Raw genomic sequence first — 19,160 nt, 5'->3', positions numbered from 1 at the left:
GACGACACTGGACAAATATTTCTTACAAAGTGTGAGGAATTTCTACCAAGAACTATATATTTGTACCATCTTTTTTTTTTTGGAAAAACAAATATGCATAATGTTTTTAAATCGGGATTTTAATTGAGTATGGGGAATAGAAGTATAAAGAGTTGAAAATTCACAAGTTTTGACAATTCTTTTTATTTCCTTTGTTACTAATAAAACAACAATTAGTAATGACGCCATTATTTTATGAATGTTATCCGATATTCCTAATTTGTAGTTCGAGATAGCATCTGACGGGTAGCAAATAAATTATTGTTTAAAGCTTTTGAAAAAAAATATTCATTTCACACTATACCTTTTTGGGGGAATCTGATATAGAAAAGATGGATTTGCTCAATACGTGAATAATCTCGATGTTGTCAAAAAAGTATTCACTGCATATTTATCTTACGTTTCAATCATTTTAGGGTTAATCATTGTTTCTTCATTCTATATGTCATTCTTAGCTAGATATTAAATATAAACTCATGTTTTAATGCAATGATAAACCTTATATCAGAATTAATATACTTTAAAATTATTTTAAATTCTGAAATACAACAACATTATATAAATATCCTGTATTTTTTCTCAGGACTTGGGCGAAACAAATCCTCAAATTGTGCTCTTTTGGACCAGACATAGTTTTGCAAGGTTTTTTTTATCTGCTAGAATATAAAACCTCAAGAATCCTATTATTGCACATTCGTTAAATTCAACAGCATTAAATTTAAAGACATATATAATGCTTACTTGCACAAAAATGTTGCGTATTCATGAAATTAAAAATATATATATATATTATATTATTTTCAGGAGTTAGGCGAATCCTTTCCTCAAAATTTGCTGTTTCGGGTGCATTATATTTTCACAATATATCTGAACAGCTCTTAAATGTTAGCATAAGTATCATACATTTACACAATTCAGCACAAATTAACTGTAATTAAAATATATATTTTTCGTTTGATGTGAATAATTTCTCTTAAAAAATCCCATACTTGTTCATTCATTTTCGTTGTCAAAAAATATGGACTTGCTCTCTATGTGCATCATCACGATGTCAACAAAAAAGAATTTTGTCATTGCATATTTATCTTACCTTTCAATCATTTTAGGGTTAATCATTGTTTCTTTTAACTGTATGTCATATTATACATAAACCCATATTGTTAATATAATGTTAACCTTATATCAGAATTGATATGCTTCACATTTCAGTAAATTCTGGAATGCAATGGCAATATATAAATATCCTGTATTTTTTTCTCATGATTTGGGCGAAACAAATCCTCAAATTGTGCTATTTTAGGTCAAAAATAGTTTCGAAAGGTTTTGAATCTGCCAGAATATGCAACTGTAAGTATCCTATTATTACATATACGTTTAACTTAACTGCAATAAATTTAAAGACGGCATCTAATGCATCATTGCACAAGAACATTGCGTATTAATGAAATTATAAAAATATATCATTTCATGTTTAGGAATTAGGCGAATGCTTTCCTCAAAATACGCTCTTTCGGGCAAAACATGTTTTACAATATATCTGAACAGCTTTTAAATGTAAGCATAATTATCATACACTTACACATTTCAGCAAAAATCAACTGTAATTATAAAATATGTTTTTCGTTTGATCTGAATGAAATTTCATGAAAGATCCCATACTTGTGCATTTGTTTTGTGTTTTTCATAATAAAACAATTGGTGTTAACTTTAAAGTATATCGTGTACTAGAAGTTATGAATTGATTTGTTGATGGATATTGACAGATATGAGGTTGATGAAAAGATAAACATCTAGGCGTGTAATGGTAACTATGTTAGAAATTAAGATCATTATATTACTAATTTTCTATGTAGGAATGAATTATCACGAGCCATAGAGATATTTACTATTTCATTTTCTGTACATTATCGACATTTGTGTGTAATGGGAAATTCAAACTTTCATCTGCTATGAGTAAGTAATTATTGATTATTGGCTTCAACGAAATAGTATAAATTTTTAATTGAAAGTACCAAGAACGTATAAACTAAGTATATAATTTCAATATCGCCGAAGAAAGTATTCTAATTTAATTGCATACATGTATTTAATTTAAATTTTCATTATATCTTAGGGGGAACATCTTTCGTTACCATATGATTAAGGTGAAAGAAAAACTTTCATTTACAGCGGACAGCTCTATCAGTGTATACAATAATTTCTCTCCAAGTATGTATCGGAAAGCGAAGGCATTATATGAATATCCTGTATTTTTTAGGACTTGGGCGAAATCTGTCCTCAAAATAGACTCTTTTGGGCGAAATAAAGATGACATGAACATTTAAACAGCCCTTGTATAAAAGTGTAAGTATCCGTCTTTTACACTACTGTACAAATCAACTTCAATGTACGTGATTAAGGAATTATTATGCGTTATTGAACAGAAACATGGCGATTTCATGAAAGTTTGATATGTTTTGAATCGCTAACATATATGTATAATAATCCTTGTACTGTATGTAATAACATCATTTTATAATGATAAATATATATAAAAAAAAAACGAATAAGCCATTTGTTACATTGATAAATATGAGTTTATGTGATAGAGTAATTACTAAGAGTTAGGGACAATTCTTTGAATATTTATCTTCGTTGTTATCTACTAAAGCCAACGATTCGTAATGAAGATATTATTTTATAAAAAGTTATCCGACATTCATAATTTGTAGTTCAAGATAACATCTGACGGGTAGCAAATTGATTATTGTTTAGTGTTTTAAACAAAATATGTTGGATTCACTCTATACCTTTTTAGGAGAAACTGATATAAAAAGATGGATTTGCTTTATATGTGCATAATCTCGATGTTGTAGTCAACAAGAAGTATTTTGTCACTGCATATTTATTTTAACTTTATTCATTTTAGGGTTAATGATTGTTTCTTTTAAGTGTATGACATACTTAGGTAAATATTTTACATAAATCCATATTTTTAATACAATGCTTAACCTTACATCAGAATTGATATGCTTTTCATATCAGTAAATTGTGGAATACAATGGCAATATATAATATCCTGTATTTTTTTCTCATGAAATGGGCGAAACAAATCCTCAAATTAAGCTTTTTTAGGTGAAGCATAGTTTCGCCAGGTTTTGAATCTGCTAGAATATGAAACTGAGAGTATCTTATTACATATACGTTAAATTCAACTGCAATAAATTTAAAGACGGCATCTAATGCATCATTGCACAAAAACGTTGCGTATTAATGAAATTATAAAAATATATCGTTCCATGTTCAGGAATTAGGCGAATCTTTTCCTCAAAATACGCTCTTTTGTGCAAAACATATTTCACAATATATCTGAACAGCTTTTAAATGTAAGCATAAGTGTCATACATTTATACAATTCAACACATATCGTGTGCCATACAATTGTTATTTCAGAAGGCTTTTGATGCTTTAAGGCAAGAAACATGGCGTTCTCATGAAATTTTGAGATGTTAGATTGGCCGAAACCTTTCACGACAATATGAGTTTGATCAAAGAATTATTGGTTTTGTATCTTAATAATGATACAATCAAGCTCATTCTTAGAGATGAAATACTTATGAAAAATATATTTTCCTCTTACAATCCTCCTCAAAGATCCCCTATCTGTGGATTAGTTTTTTTTGCGGTATATATAATAAAATAATAGGCGTTAACTTTAAAGTATTTCTTGTACTAGAAGATCTCATATTGTATTTATGTTGACAGAAATGGGGTTGATGAATACATTATCATGTCGGCGGGTAATGATGAATGTGTTAGCAATTAATATCATTCTATATCTAATTATCTTTGTAGGAATAAATTCAGTAAAAAACACCCAACGCTTCCAATGCAAACCCATGTTTTAAGTGATGCCCCTTGTGAATAAACCTTTAAAAATCAAGCAGTTTTATATATCACCCCTTAAGGTTCATGAGACAAAGATAACTTTCAAAACGTAGGGTCATGCGGCATTTTGTGGCCATTTCCATTGCTTTTCTACATATAATTTGAAAGGGTAACCGAGGGTTATGGCGGTAACAAAAGAATGTAATCCAGGGACAAAGACCAGACATGGAAAACAGACATACACAACAAAGAACATAGAGTAACTAAAATCATGCATACAAAGTAACAAAAGCAAATGAGCAACTCGGACTCCACTAAAAACTGAGAGCATGGACCGGTATGATAAGCGTCCTCTGCTTCTCTGGAAACACCTGCTGAGTTGCTCATAAAAAATCAAGTGAAGGTAGAAGAAAGAGGAAAGGAAAACTACGACACGTCGAACAAATCAGTTTTCATGGTGCAGATTGGTACACCGTAACGACCCACGAGTTCATGGTAACGACCATAAACCTTTTGTAGAAATGACTTCAATCTTGTAGCACCAGAAGCCTATTTGTTAGAATTATATCGCGATACAAAAAGTGTGCGTAGTCTCGGAATGCCAAGGCATAACGTATGAGTTGTAATATGAACACTCCATACGCAGAATAATCTTTGCACTGTATGTAATAACATAATTATATAATGGTTAGTTTGTACGAATACGAATGAGCTATGTTTTTACATTGACAAATATGAATTTATGTAATACTTACTTCTCGTTAGGAAATGTGATAGAGTAATTACTAAGAGCTAGGGATAAGTGACTATTTGTTTTCTTTGTTACCACTAATAAAAGTTATCCGACATTCTTATTTGTAGTTTAGTGCTTTAGATAAAAAAGTTGCATTTACACTATACGTTTTTGGGAGAAACTGTTAGGAGAAAAAAACCCTGGACTTGCTCTTTATGTGCAGAATCACGATTTTGTTGTAAACAGAAAGTAGATTTTTTTTCATTGCATGTATATTTTATTTTACTTATCAATCATTAGAGATAATCATTGTTCATGTTGTTTTTACAATATGTCATTCTCAGATAGATATTGAACATAATCTCATGTTGTTAATGCAATGCAAATATTTTTTTTTTCAGAATGAGTATGAATTTCCCTTTCAATAAATTATGAAATACAGCGGCATTACATAAACATTCTATATTTTTTGTTCAGGACTTGGGCGAAAGAAATCCTCAAATTATGCTTTTATGAGATGAATTATGGTTTCACAAGGTTTTGTAACTGCTAGTATAAAACATCGTAAGTATCAGAATAATATACATTCAGTGAGCTCTTCTGTAATCAATTGAATTACAGTTTCTACCGTTTAAATGCTTAGAAAGAGTAATCAATAGAAACAAGATGCCAGCGGAAATCAAAAGAATGTTATCAATGCACGAAGAGTAGACATGGGAAACACACAAACACAACAAAGAACATAAAGTAACTAAAATAATACATACAAGGTAAATGAGCAGCTCGGATTACTCTTAAATCTGGGAGCATTGACCAGGTGCACTGGTAGGATGGGCATCTCTGCTTTTCTAGAAACATCAATTGGGTTGCTCATTAAAAGTCCGAGGTAGACAAAAGAAAAACGGACATTTGAGACGTTCAACAAATAGGTTATCATGGTGCAGATAACACAGTAACTATCCACGAGTTCCTGATGACGACCATGAAACTGTGTGATGACTTCAATCTTGAAGCATCAGTAATCCTGTTCCAAAAGCCTTACTGTAAGAATTCTAGCGTGATACAAAAAGTCGTTGTAGTTACGGCAAGCTCTGACTTATGACTTTTGCTTTTTGAACTTTATACGCAAATACTGAAGAGATGTTGCCTTAGACGAAAAGGAAGTGGACAATACGGAAAGAAAAGTCATCGCGTTTGTCGTATTGCTTGTCAATAATGTCATTTACCATTGATCTGTTAGTGTAGGTCAAGATATAAGGCCGAATTGACAGTGGATTTAGTATTCGTTATCTCAAGGTCTTATGGGTAAATGCGATGTATAAAATTCCCGAAACTAGATTGTTTAATGAATATAAATCACCTTTATAACGGAAACAAAAGGATCTGAGTGAACGATGTTATGCTCTGCGTCGGTCAGCTATTATCCTTCCTTTTTCACTAGTTTGTGAAAATCTTTACTCGTCCCTTTATGCTCGTTGGACTATTGGAAATAATAGATACTAATAGCACGTCACTGATTGATGCACAGTGTGTAAGTTTGTTTAGCATGCATATTGATGATTCAATTGTATGTAGTACTCGTCTGATCCCATCAATACTTAGAGCAAACTTCTGATGAGTTATCAAGTGCTAATTTCACTAAGTAGGAGCTGTCCTGTGCAAGGAGACACCAAATCTTGTTGACCAACCAATTTCATATTTTTTTGTAAAAATTAATATTGAAGAAGATTGTCAAATCGTCTCGGGTCTAATTATCCTCAATTATGAAAAGGTCCGATAAATTCCTTATAGCAAAAGATGGTTACCTGTTTGGAATGACTAGGTTCGGATAACAGTCAGAAAAAACGCATGTATGGGTGTGGCCATCTTTCGAGGTTCTGTTCTGGAACATTCAAGTCCCAAATAATCGTAGAATTTTTCATGAGAAAATTTTGCTCTTCAATCCTTTGAATAAGTGTCTTTCTTTATTGAAATGGTGAGAAAATCTCAACGAAAATGCTGTTGTTGATAATGTGTTACACTTACCCTAAAAATGAACCTCTTTTCCTGGTTCCCACAACCTATCCATGTTTCAAAACATCTTTTTTCACTTGAGTATTATATAATAAGGGCGAAATTTGATTGGGAGAACTTTTTTTTTATCAAATTAAACTAAAAATACAACTGACCAATCGATTGACCAGCAAAAAATAACACTATTTAATCTCCGATATTAAAAAAATGTCTCATAATTTAATAAATATTTTCGACCAAACAAATTCTTCCAATATCGGAAAATATCGTATTCGCCCAAAAAGCCAAGGGCGAATATATATATATGCGCCTTTGTCAATTTGAGAGAAAAATTTCACTCAAAATATATGACTTTAGGCGAAACTTATATTCCTTTTTCTTTTGCATGTGAATACCCAGTATGCCAATTTATAACGTATCTTAACCTGAAACTGATTTAGTCACCCGTTTCGGTTTAATGCCCTTTCATCTGGATACCTGCCTATATCGTCAATACGTGAATAATCGTCATTGAACGAACTTTACAAATTCATTAATTTCTTTCTTATCATATATATATATATATTGTAGAGACAGTTGTTAACCGATGTAAAATACATTACAACACAATTTGATTGGTTGGAAATATCTAACAGACAAATGACGTTTTGTCCTTATTTGGACATAGACATTAATAACAAAATTTACTATAATGTACTATGTTGACCTAGTTAAACAAAATTTATAAAATATTGACGTGTTGTATTTACACATAATTTCCTTTTTGTCCTTGTTTTCTGACAACAGGATGTTATGTCACAGATATGTTATACCTTCTAATAGATACAGAAAGAATTGTTGAAATAATTAATAATGAAAGTAATGTCATTAAACAGTTTAGTCATCAAACTGCATAGCGTGTAAAGTCGGTATGTGAAGAAGTAATTAAGGAGAAATGTTTGTCAAAATATTAGCTACTTCTGTCATATAAGATAAAAATTCATATTATTCTTCATCAAGGCTACCAGAGATGACAGGTGTATAAATAAACTGCAAGATTTAACCAATTGCTACATTGCGGGCTTTGTAGGAATCCATTGTTTAGTAGGAAAATTCTCACTTTACTCAATAACCACGGAGAAAAAAACTTGAGATCGATGACTCGGTGTCGTTACAAGCAGATATACTGAGGCATTTCTGAATCATGTAGGCGTCGTTTACTGTCGCATTATCATTATTTGTAACTTATAAGAGGTCAAACAAACGATTTACAATACTATGGTTGATACAACCCGGGGATGTATATGCTTCTTCTTTAGATAACTACGTATCAGACAATGATCCTTCACAAGTTTGATTGAAAGAATGTCAAATCGTCTGCTGCTCCCTATACAAATGTAAATGGGCATTTGTGTTTAATTAGTTTTTTTTTGTTAGAATAAAAATCTGTCCCGTTATTGCATTCCAAACTTATTTATTTCTTTTTTATTTGATGAATAATAAAATGCAATACTGATCAGATAGGTATAATCAATAAAGCATTCGTTTTCCACAAATATATCAAGTATGATATCAATTCAACAATGGCAAACATAATTTTATCAGATTTTTTTTTTTCGATTTATGATTGATTAAATTCTATAACCAAGTCTACAGTTACATTAGTCGTTGCAGTATATGTGATAAAACATTTCGTTAAGGGTAAAGTATTATTTTGGTTATTGCATGTCATTCGTTGTGTGTGTCTGTTACTGATGTCTGTTGTTGTCCCTGGTATATATTATTTTCTTTTCTGCTAGAATCTTGGTTCTCTTGATTACACTTCCTTTTGTACCAGAAAAATATCAAATTCATGTCAACGAATTATGAGGTTGATTAATAATCTTCAGGAATGTAATGGAGAAATAAGTAGGATAAATCATGTTTTGTAATGCATTATTATCCACAAATTCGTACTGATATAATTATTTCTTTGTAATCAAATGTATCAGACTTTTCTTGTTTATTATTCGAGTTTTCTTCTAAGGCATACTTACTAAATCATTCTTCTAAGCTTTTAGCTTGGTGATGACAACACCATTTTTTTAAGTTATTATTTACAATATTTGTATAGCGCCAATCTAAACAGCATTTACTCTAAGCGCTTTACAGCATATAAATGATGTACAATACAAAGTACGTAGTAATCAACACCTAAAATTATACAAAAGAATGTGAAAAGAGAAATATTTTTCAGAACAGTAATTATGTATCTAAGATATAGAAATTTGTAAAGTAAAAAACGAAAAGACGAACAAAAACAAAAACAAAAAATAATTATAAACTATGTAATTAAAGCATAATTAAGTATTAAAACATTATGTAAATAGTATAAAAATATTAGATAGAAATTTTCAGACAACATGACATGCTTTATCATTGTTACGCTAATGATTCGCAGATATATTTAGTAATTGAACCAATTGACAACTGTTCCGAAATATCCACACGACTTGAAGCTTGTGTTGAGGACATCAGCTCATGGATGACGAGCAATCTGTTAAAGCTAAACCAAGATTAGAATGAATTACTGAATCTAAAAATTATAGCAAAAGTAAAAATATCTAGAAATTGATATATTTATCATTTGAATGAAATAAGAATTAAAAACAATAAAAAATATTTCCATTGAAAAATGAAAATTCAAAACATAACATTACTGCGTTAAAAATGCCAGTGATAGAATAGATCAATAAACTCGTATTCTAACAGATACAAAACCCTGCGAAACTACGTTTCGACTAAAAGAGCACAATTTGAGGATTTATTACGCCCTTATCCTGAGAAATAAAATGCAGGATGTTTATATCATGCCGTTGTATTCCAGAATTTACTGATATGTAAAGTATATTAATTCTGATATAAAGTTTAGCATTGCATTAGCAACATGAGTTTATGTTTATTATATATCTAGCTGAGGATGACGTACAGTAAAAAAGAAACAATGATTAACCCATTATTAATACGTGCACATTACGACGTTACGGCAAATTCTGCTCTTTCATGGTTTCTCTCGTATTTAGAAAGAAGGACTCAACAAGTATCCGTGGGAGCCATCCAATCCAACTTGATCAAATTAAACTTTGGCGTTCCGCATGGACTGGTTTTTGGGTCCAGAGTTTATTGTATATTTTCTTAGCCTATCGGATACACTTGGACAAGTCATTAAACATGGAACAGCATATTTCCACGGTATCCAAGTCATGTTTCATTTCAATCAGAAAGATTGGCCGAATTCGTTGTTACATTACGGACAGTGCTTGCAAAACTCTAACATCGAGATTGAAATACGGCAACTCCCTTATATATGGCATGAAATCTAGTGGCTTGAACAAGCTTCAAAGAGTTCAGAATGCTACCGCCAAATTGATATCACGGCGCAGAAAATATAACCACATAGCACTTGGTTTAATTGACCTACACTGGTTACCTGTTGAATACCGATGTCAATGCAAACTTATCTTATGCTTTTTTATAGCACTGCATGGTATAGCTCCAGCATATCTCCAAAAACTTCTGAGTCTATACCGCCCATCAAGATCACTACGCTCCCAGAACTCTGTGACACTTGAAACGCCAAGAGTGAAAACGAAATCGTACGGTGATCGTAGGTTCGACAAGGCAGCTGCCACTTTATGGAACAATCTTCCCAGTGAACTGTGAGTTTTAAACTATAAGTATCCTAATATTACACATTCGTCAAATTCAACTGCAATTAATTTAAAGATGGTATCTAATGCTTGATTGCACAAAAACATTGCGTTTTCATGAAATTATAAAAAAAAAATATATTGTATCATTTTCATGAGTTAGGAGAATCCTCTCCTTAAAATACGCTCTTTCGGGCGAAACATATTTTTACAATATATCTGAACAGCTTTTAAATGTAAGCATAAGTATCATACATATACACAATTCAGCACAGATCAACTGCAATGCACATATTATTTTAGATGACTTCTAATGCTTTAATGCACAAAAACATTGCGTTCTCATAAAAATTTGAGATGTTAAGAATGGCCGAAACCGTTAACGACAATATGTGTTTGATCAATAAAATGTTGGTTTTGTATCGATTCGTTCGAGCTCATGATTCTTGGAGATGATATACATGTAATGATAAAAAAATATTTCTTTGATCCGAGTGACTTCTCTTAGAAGATCCCATATCTGTGCATTAGTTTTTGTAGGTTTTATAACAAAACAATAGGCGTTAAATTTCAAGTATAGCTTGTACTAGAAGTTATGAATTGAGTTGTTGACGGATGCTGAAAGATATGAGGTTGATGAATACATAATTGTCCGGGCATGTAATGGTGAATGTTTTAGAATTTAAGAAAATTCTATTGCTAAATTTCTTTGTAGAAATGAATAATCACAAGCCGTAGAGATAATTAGACTTTCTTTAAATTTACATTATCCCGATATGTGTGTGTAATGAGGAATTCAAACTTTCATCTGTTATGAGTAGGTAATTATTGATTATTGGCTTCGAAGCAATTTTCTAAATTTTGAAATGAAAGTAGCAAGAATGTATACACTATGTATAGAATTTCAATATTGCAGAAGAAAGTATTTTAACTTGATTGCATACTTTACATTTTAATTATATCTTATGGAGAATCATCGTTCGTTACCATATGATAATTTCTACTTGATTAAGATCAAAGAAAAAAATCAATTTACAGCGGGAAGCTCTATCAGTAAATACAATATTTTTTGTCGAAATAAGTATCGGAAAGCGAAGGCATGATATGAATATCCTGTATTTTTTAGGACTTGGGCGAAATCTTTCCTCAGAATAGACTCTTTTGGGCGAAACAAAGATGCGCATGAAAATTTCAACAACCCTTGTATTAAAACGTAAGTATCCGTCTTTTACACTACAGCAGAAATTAACTGCAAAGCACTTTATTAAGGAATATGTCTTCATGACAGTTTGAGATGCTCTGAATCGCCAACATAAATGTATAAAATTTGTGCACTGTATGTAATAACATCATTATATAATGGTAAGTTCATACGAAAATGAAAAAGCTGTTTTTACATTGGCAAATATGAGTTTATTTGATAGAGTAGTTGCTAAGAGTTAGGGACAGTTCTTCCACTATTTATTTTCTTTTTTTTATTAAAGCCCTGGATTCGTAATGAAAACACTTTTTTTTATAAAAGTTATCCGACATTCCTAATTTGTAGTTCAAGATAGCATCTGACGGGTAGTTAATAAATCTTTGTTTAGCGCTTTTTAAAATAGAATACTATATTCACACTATATCTTTACTTTCGAGAAACTGATATCAAGAAAAAATATGGACTTTCTCTATATGTGTAGAATCTCGATGTTCTTTTTAACAAAAAAGTATTTTGTCACTGCGTATTTATCTTACTTTTCAACCACTGAAGGGTTAATCATTGTCTCTTTCTACTGGAGGTCATTCTTAGCTAGATATTAAACGCAAACTCATGTTTTTAATGCAATGTTTAACTTTATATCATAATTAGTATATTTTTCATTTCAAATTATTCTTGAATACAACGGCCTTATGAAAATATCCTGTATTTTTTCTCAGAGCTTGGGCGAAACAAATACTCAAAATGTGCCCTTTTAGGTGAAACATAGTTTCGTAAGATTAATTGCATACATGTATTTACTTTAAATTTTAAACATATCATAGAGAGAATCATCGTTCGTTGCCATATTATTAAGGTAAAAACAAATCATTTTACAGCGGGCAGCTCTATCAGTGTATACAAAATTTCTCTCAAAACAAGTATCGGATAGTGAAGGCATTATATGAATATCCTGTATTTTTTAAGGACTTGGACGAAATCGTTCCTCAAAATAGACTCTTTCGGGCGAAACAAAGATGAGCATGAATGTTTTTACAACCCTTGTATCAAAACGTAAGTATCCGTCTTTTACACTACAGCAGAAATCAACTGCAACGCCCTTTATTCTGATGTGTTATTGAACAGAAAAAAGGCATATTCATGACAGTTTGAGATGTTCTGAATCGCCAACATATATGTATAAATTTTTTTGCACTGTATGTTATAACATCATTATATAATAGCAAGTTTATAAGAAAACGAAAAAGCTGTTTTCTACATTGGCAAATATGAGTTTATTTGAAAGTGTTATTGCTAAGAGTTAGGGACAATTCTTTGACTATTTATTTTCTTTGTTTTCTACTAAAGCCAAAGACTCGTTATGAAAGAGTAATTAAGGGAACCAAGGTTATAGCGGTAATCAAAATAATTTAATCCAGGGACAAAGACCAGACATGGAAAACAGACATACACAACAAAGAACATAAAGAAACTAAAATCATACATACAAAGTAACAAAAGTGCATGAGCAACTCGGACTGCACTAAAAACTGGGAGCATGGACCAGGTGCACCGGTAGGATAAGCATCCTCTCCTTTTCTAGAAACACCCTCCGAGTTGCTCATAAAAAGTCAAGTACGGGGTAGACAGACGAGGAAAAGAAACCTATGACCCGTTGAATAAATCAGTTTTCATGGTGCTGATGGCTCCACCATTACGATCCACGAGTTCATGATGACGACCATAAAACTTCTGTAGTGATAACTTCAATCTTGTAGCAACATAACCTTGTTCCAGAAGCCTATTTGTTAGAGTTCTAGCGCGATACAAAAAGTCTGCGTAGTTTCGGCAAGCTCTGGCATAACGTATGAGTTGTGATTTGAACACTCCATACCCAGGAGCCTAAGGGATGTTGCCACAGATGAAAGGAAAGTTGACAATTCTGAACGAAATGGCATCACGTTTGTCGTAAAGTTTGGTCAATAGTTTTCTTTTATCATCGATTTCTAAGTGTAGGTCAAGATATGAGGCTGACTTCACAGTGTCTGTAGTATCCTTTATCTCAAGTTCTTTTTGGTATATGCGATGTATCAAATCCCCGAAATTAGGATTGTTTAAAGATAATACGTCATCTATATAGCGGAAACTGAGATTGAAGGATCTCGCCAAACTATATTCTTTCTTTCTGATCAGATCAGCTATAAAGTCAGCCTCATAAGAGTGACGGAATAGGTCAACAAGTAAAGGAGCATCTTCCTCTGTATACATGATTTCATAAAAGTTATCCGACATTCCTTATTTGTATTTAAAAATGGCATCTGACCGGTAGTAAATAAATTATTGTTAAGTGCTTTTGAAAATAAAATGTTGCATTCACACTATACCTTCTTGGGAGAAACTGATATAAAAACATGTACTTGCTCTAGATGTGCAGAATCAAGGTGTTGTTATAAACAAAAAAGTATTTTGTGACTGCATTTTTATCTCACCTTTCAGTCATTTCGGGTTAATCATTGTTTCTTTTTACTGTATGTCATTCTTAGCTAGATATTAAACATAAACTCATCTTGTTAACACAGTGCTTAAACTTTTATCAGAATGATTATGAATTTCCTTTTCAATAAATTCTGGAATAGAACGGCATTATATAAATATCGAATTTTTTTCAGGACTTTGGCGAAAGAAATCCTCAAATTATACTTTTTTGAGTTGAATTATGGTTTCATAAGGTTTTGTAACTGCTAGTATAAAACATCGTAAGTATCAGATTAATACACATTCAGTGAGCTCTTCTGTAATCAATTGAAATACGGTTTCTACTGTTTAAATGCTTATAAAGAGTAATCAACTGAACCAGGATTCCAGCGGAAATCAAAAGAATGTTATCGATTACACTTAAAACTGGGAGCATTGACCAGGTGTACTGGTAGGGTAGGCATCCTCTTCTTTTCTAAAAACACCAATACGGAAAGAAAAGTCATCGCGTTTGTCGTATTCTTTGTCAATAGTTTCCTTTACCATCGATTTGTAAGTGTAAGTCAAGATATAAGGCCGAATCAACAGTGTCTGTAGTATTCTTTATCTCAAGTTCTTATGGGAAGATGCGATGTATAAAATTCCCCAAACTAGGACTGTTTAATGACAATAAATCACCTTTTTAACGGAAACAAGAGCATCTGATAGAACTATGTTATGTTCTGCGTCGGTCAACTATTATCTTTCCTTTTTGACTAGTTGGAGAAAATCTTTTGTCGTCCCTTTATGGTCATTGGACTATTGGAAATATTAGATACTAATAGCACGTCACATGTAACTGTTTGATGCACAGTGTGTAAGTTACCATGTATATTGATGATTTAATTGTATGTGGTTATAGGTGGTCTGATCCCATCAAATATTTAGATGGAACTTCTGATAAGTTATCAACTGCTAATCTCACTGTTAATCTCGAAATTTGAAAATCAACAGTTGACTACTTAATGCATACTATAGGTCAAGGAGTAATAAAGGGAACCAAGGTTATAGCGGTAATCAAAATAAAGTAATGCAGGGACAAAGACCAGACATGGAAAACAGACATACACAACAAAGAACATAAAGTAACTAAAATCATACATACAAAGTAACAAAAACAAATGAGCAACTCGGACTCCACTAAAAACTGGGAGCATGGACCAGATGTACCGGTAGGGTAAGCGTCCTCTGCTTTTCTAGAAACACCCGCTTACTTGCTCATAAAAAGTCAAGTCCGGGGTAGAAAAACGAGGAAAGGAAAACTATGACCCGTTGAATAAATCAGTTTTCATGGTGCAGATGTCAAGAACATGTCTAACCCTTATTGCTAAAGTTGAAGCAATTGTTCAGTTCGTTACTCCAACGCAAATAATGAGGTATATGGTCATGTTTAATTTCTCTAGAAATTTGTTTTCTAATTTTGCTACTGCCGTTGAACATTTAACACAACGTCTTAGTCTTAGGGAGAATCCCATCTTTCGGTCGAATGGCAAATGCAAGATAACTGTTGAAAATATAAAATCACTGTTGACTAGTTTTCCGGTCCTAATATCTCCAGATTAAGAAAATGTTTTCATACTTTTTGTAGACGCAAGCGACGTTTAAGTTGGAGCTGTCCTGTGCAAGGAGAAGCCAGATCTTGTTGACCAACCAATTCCATATTTTAGGTAGAAATTAATATTGAAAAATCATGTTTTACAATTTTATAAGCTTTATAGTATTTTGATTTGTATTTAGGGGGTGTTAGAATGCTATATATGCTTATTACATTCAAGGTGAATATGTTCTAGCTACTATTATACTTGTTTGATTATTATTGCTAAATATAAAAGTAGTAATATTGTAAACATATTATTTTAATATATGATTTTTTCTAGACTTTATAACCAAACAAGTACTCTTTTTCGCGACTCTTTAATGATGCATTGCTTTGTAAATTGGTCCAGAACAATCGTAGTATTTTTAGAATATTTTTGACTTTGTACTTAAATGCTAGGTTTCTTACACTCAAATTAATTTAATCGACTCATCAGTGTTTTTTTTAACTATTTTATAAAAGTGCTTTAATTCTTTAAATACTAGACTTCTATACAAACATTTGTACCTTGAATTAAGTGTTGAATAGTACATTGGACTCGATGGATATTTACATTTTCAGTTATAGTTAAATAATGGAATTTGTAACGTTTTATTTAAATGATTGAAATCGTAATTTTTCGCTTGTTGACTGAACATTTTGACATTTACTAAAAATTTAACTATGTGGTATTCCATTTATATAATGAGAAATCAATGGGTTAGAATTTAACATTTAACACCCTGTAAAAACATCATTAAAAACAAACGTGCTGAAGTATTTGATGACATTTCACTTGTCATTCTAATCACAACATGTCTACACTATAATTTAAGGAATGAATAACTGGCCTCTGTAAATACAACCTTAATGTAATTACTGATGGCAGATGACTGAACGCTCCCCAACAGACCATATGTTGATTAGATACTTGAAATTATTTCTTTTGCACATAGCAAAGCTCGTCTGCACTATAAGTGTTACAATTTTGAATGAGACCCATCTTTGAAATTTTGAAACATGCATGTGCGCCAGATTTTGTTAAGATAGCTGCTTGCCATAATGTTGATGTTGTTTTAATAAAACAGCAACATCATACTGGCTGTTCTTTATAGCTGGAAGTCGTGCGAATAGAGATTTAATATATGCTATAAAAATTATATTATTGGGCCAAGTACCAGTGAATGAAGCTCCCTAAACCTAATAAGACCGTTTGCATTTTTAGGGTGTTTTGTGCGGTTAACTTTCTTTCAAAGTTTAACTCATAACCTCATTCCCTATAAAAGACGACCACACTGATAGTATTGGTATTGCACATTTTGTCAGTGCATTCGACCTGCTAAAAAGCTATATACAAGTGTCATTTACAAAGACAGCTTGTGAGATATCAGACGGTTTGTTTTAGTATAAAATCATGCAATTTAATAAAAAAAAAAAAAAAACGCACCACTAACATTAAGAGAATTATTAATGATGTTTTGAAGGATCTTAATAAATGTATCTTTGTATCAGGTAGTACAAGCATACGAACTGTGCTACAATCAATCGAACCATCCGTGTTACTTTTTATTAACCCAAAATCTGGGACAAAACAGAGGTGAAATTAAGCTTGTTTATATTTACATTTTCAATATATCATATCTGCCTTGATTTTGATTTTACTTTAACTATAAAAATAAATGTGTATTTTCAATGTGAAAGTGGTTGTTAAACGAAACGATTCAAATCATTAACATCAAACAATATTGTAAAACTTTTGAACAATCTGCGATATTTCGTACACTTCTCACCAGATTACTAAATTACATTTCGCACACGGAAATTATACCATTTTGCATGAATCGTACGGTCAAACTTACATGTTACGTTGGCTCTTAAATGAATAAATTTTTAAATATAGACAAAAATGTATATTAACAATAATCCGTCCTGCCTTCCTTTATTTTATGACTGTCATGACTTTTTATTGTCCGATAATTTCAATCCTGTCTTTTATTTCAAATTTGTAGCAACATCCTCCAATGGATATTAAATTGTGGTTTCCTTGGGTGTACAATACAAAGTTTTGCAGAAGACCCTGCTTAACCCGCTTGTTGTTAACACACATAGTATTTGTTTTCACATTTTGAAACACCATTTGCAGATACATGTCGTTATGCCAGTTTTGTTTAAATCTTCGGCCGACCAAGATTGCAAGTATACTTGCAAATTGTGATGTCCTTGTTGAATTATAAAACTTACACTGCAATCGGCCCTCTTGTGCGTTTCAAGAGTCAATAACTGTTAACCTTTTTACGAAATGATTTTTCTGTAACTTGTGTACCAGACCAAATATTGAACTGATTTTCATGTCTAAGCAATTGATAAGAAGATGTGATTAACAGTCTCAAGTAAAGCAAGCAATTGAATGAATGACAAATTTTGAACTCACATGTATTGGTAGTAACGAGATAGTAAAATTCTACCTACAACTATGAATTACGACACACCAGTCAACTATTATTTAGGGTGGTAGTAAATCAAACACATACGTTCATTGTTGAACTGAAATTCAAAGCTTAAATGTTGATTGACAGCTATTTCCTTCCAAAAATAAAAATAACGAGGCTTGCAATGATATGAAATCACTCATCATTCATATGAAGGTCAAATTGTAAAATAGTAAAACACCTAGTAGGTTACAAAAGAGGATATCTGGTAATAATAAGCACTATGGGGAGTTAAGTATATTTTGCCTTGCACTGTAATATTAATATTACAAGTTTCAATTCAGACCAATATTAGATTAATCTTGTTCAGAATTCAAAAGAGTTTCTACAAAAGAGCATTTCATATAACTGAATAAAATGTATATTTAAATTATCATTTTATTGATTTAGTTAATTTTATAGTATTTTTATTGAATATAAACCCTTATAGGATAAGTAAAGAAACAAATACAATATAAGAAGAAACACTAAATCATATTAAGCTATTGAAACATAGAAATGAAATGAAAAATGATTAAATACGTATGCACTTAACCAATGTGGACCTCATTTTCACACTTCTAAAGACTGCTTCATTAAATCTACAATAATGGGTAATTCACCCATATCTTAATTTAGAATAAGAATAAGTTTATCAAAAGAGTCAAGAGCTTGCGAAAATCTGGGAATTTATCTGACAAAACTTTTTTTATAATTTGCCCTTAACCCCTCATTTATTTTGCAATTGAAAACTCATCTAAAACTTTGCATATTTGTCAACTTCTCTTTTAACGGTGTATATTTTTTATATCTACCATGTTCCAGTTCCAAGTTATGATCACTAACGCGGAACATTGCTAGCATCTTTATAATGTTTACTTTTAAATAATCTGACATTGGAGTATTTTGTAGCAACATACCCTTGTTCAAGAGGCATAATTGTATGAAGTCTAAAGTGGAGCCCGATTGATGGAATGGTGTACCCTAGGCATGCCACATGCTGGAGTCGTCAGCCAATAATACGGAAAACCTGGCCACAAACCATAGTGGTGCGACGTGTTTGAAAAAAATGCCTTGTTCCTCGCATGTTAAAGAACCCTTC

At 31.7% G+C, this 19,160-nt stretch overlaps 1 protein-coding gene across 4 annotated transcripts; it reads left to right on the top strand.

Moving 5' to 3' along the window:
* The first annotated feature begins 1,109 nt into the window (after window positions 1–1,109).
* Window positions 1,110–16,686, top strand: LOC148601091 (uncharacterized). 4 transcript variants are annotated; one of them, XM_088555570.1, is made up of 9 exons: window positions 1,110–1,386; window positions 1,803–1,992; window positions 2,297–2,382; window positions 5,117–5,203; window positions 10,149–10,329; window positions 11,447–11,533; window positions 12,488–12,574; window positions 14,170–14,256; window positions 15,603–16,686. In XM_088555570.1, exons 4-8 carry the CDS (start codon window positions 5,164–5,166, stop codon window positions 14,243–14,245), a joined length of 471 nt encoding a protein of 156 aa, XP_088411696.1. In that variant the 5' UTR covers window positions 1,110–1,386; window positions 1,803–1,992; window positions 2,297–2,382; window positions 5,117–5,163; the 3' UTR covers window positions 14,246–14,256; window positions 15,603–16,686. The 4 variants fall into 4 exon arrangements, with proteins under 4 accessions (XP_088411696.1, XP_088411697.1, XP_088411698.1 ...); XM_088555571.1 differs by having other exon boundaries at window positions 1,110–1,843; XM_088555572.1 differs by lacking the exons at window positions 1,110–1,386; window positions 1,803–1,992; window positions 2,297–2,382 and having other exon boundaries at window positions 2,445–5,203.
* The last annotated feature ends 2,474 nt before the right edge of the window (window positions 16,687–19,160 follow it).

This window comes from Perna viridis, chromosome 12, assembly GCF_037379345.1.
Source record: "Perna viridis isolate PV_CMFRI_1.1 ecotype Kerala chromosome 12, ASM3737934v1, whole genome shotgun sequence".
Classification (NCBI taxonomy): domain Eukaryota; kingdom Metazoa; phylum Mollusca; class Bivalvia; order Mytilida; family Mytilidae; genus Perna; species Perna viridis.
This window is presented reverse-complemented; position numbering and strand designations above follow the sequence as displayed.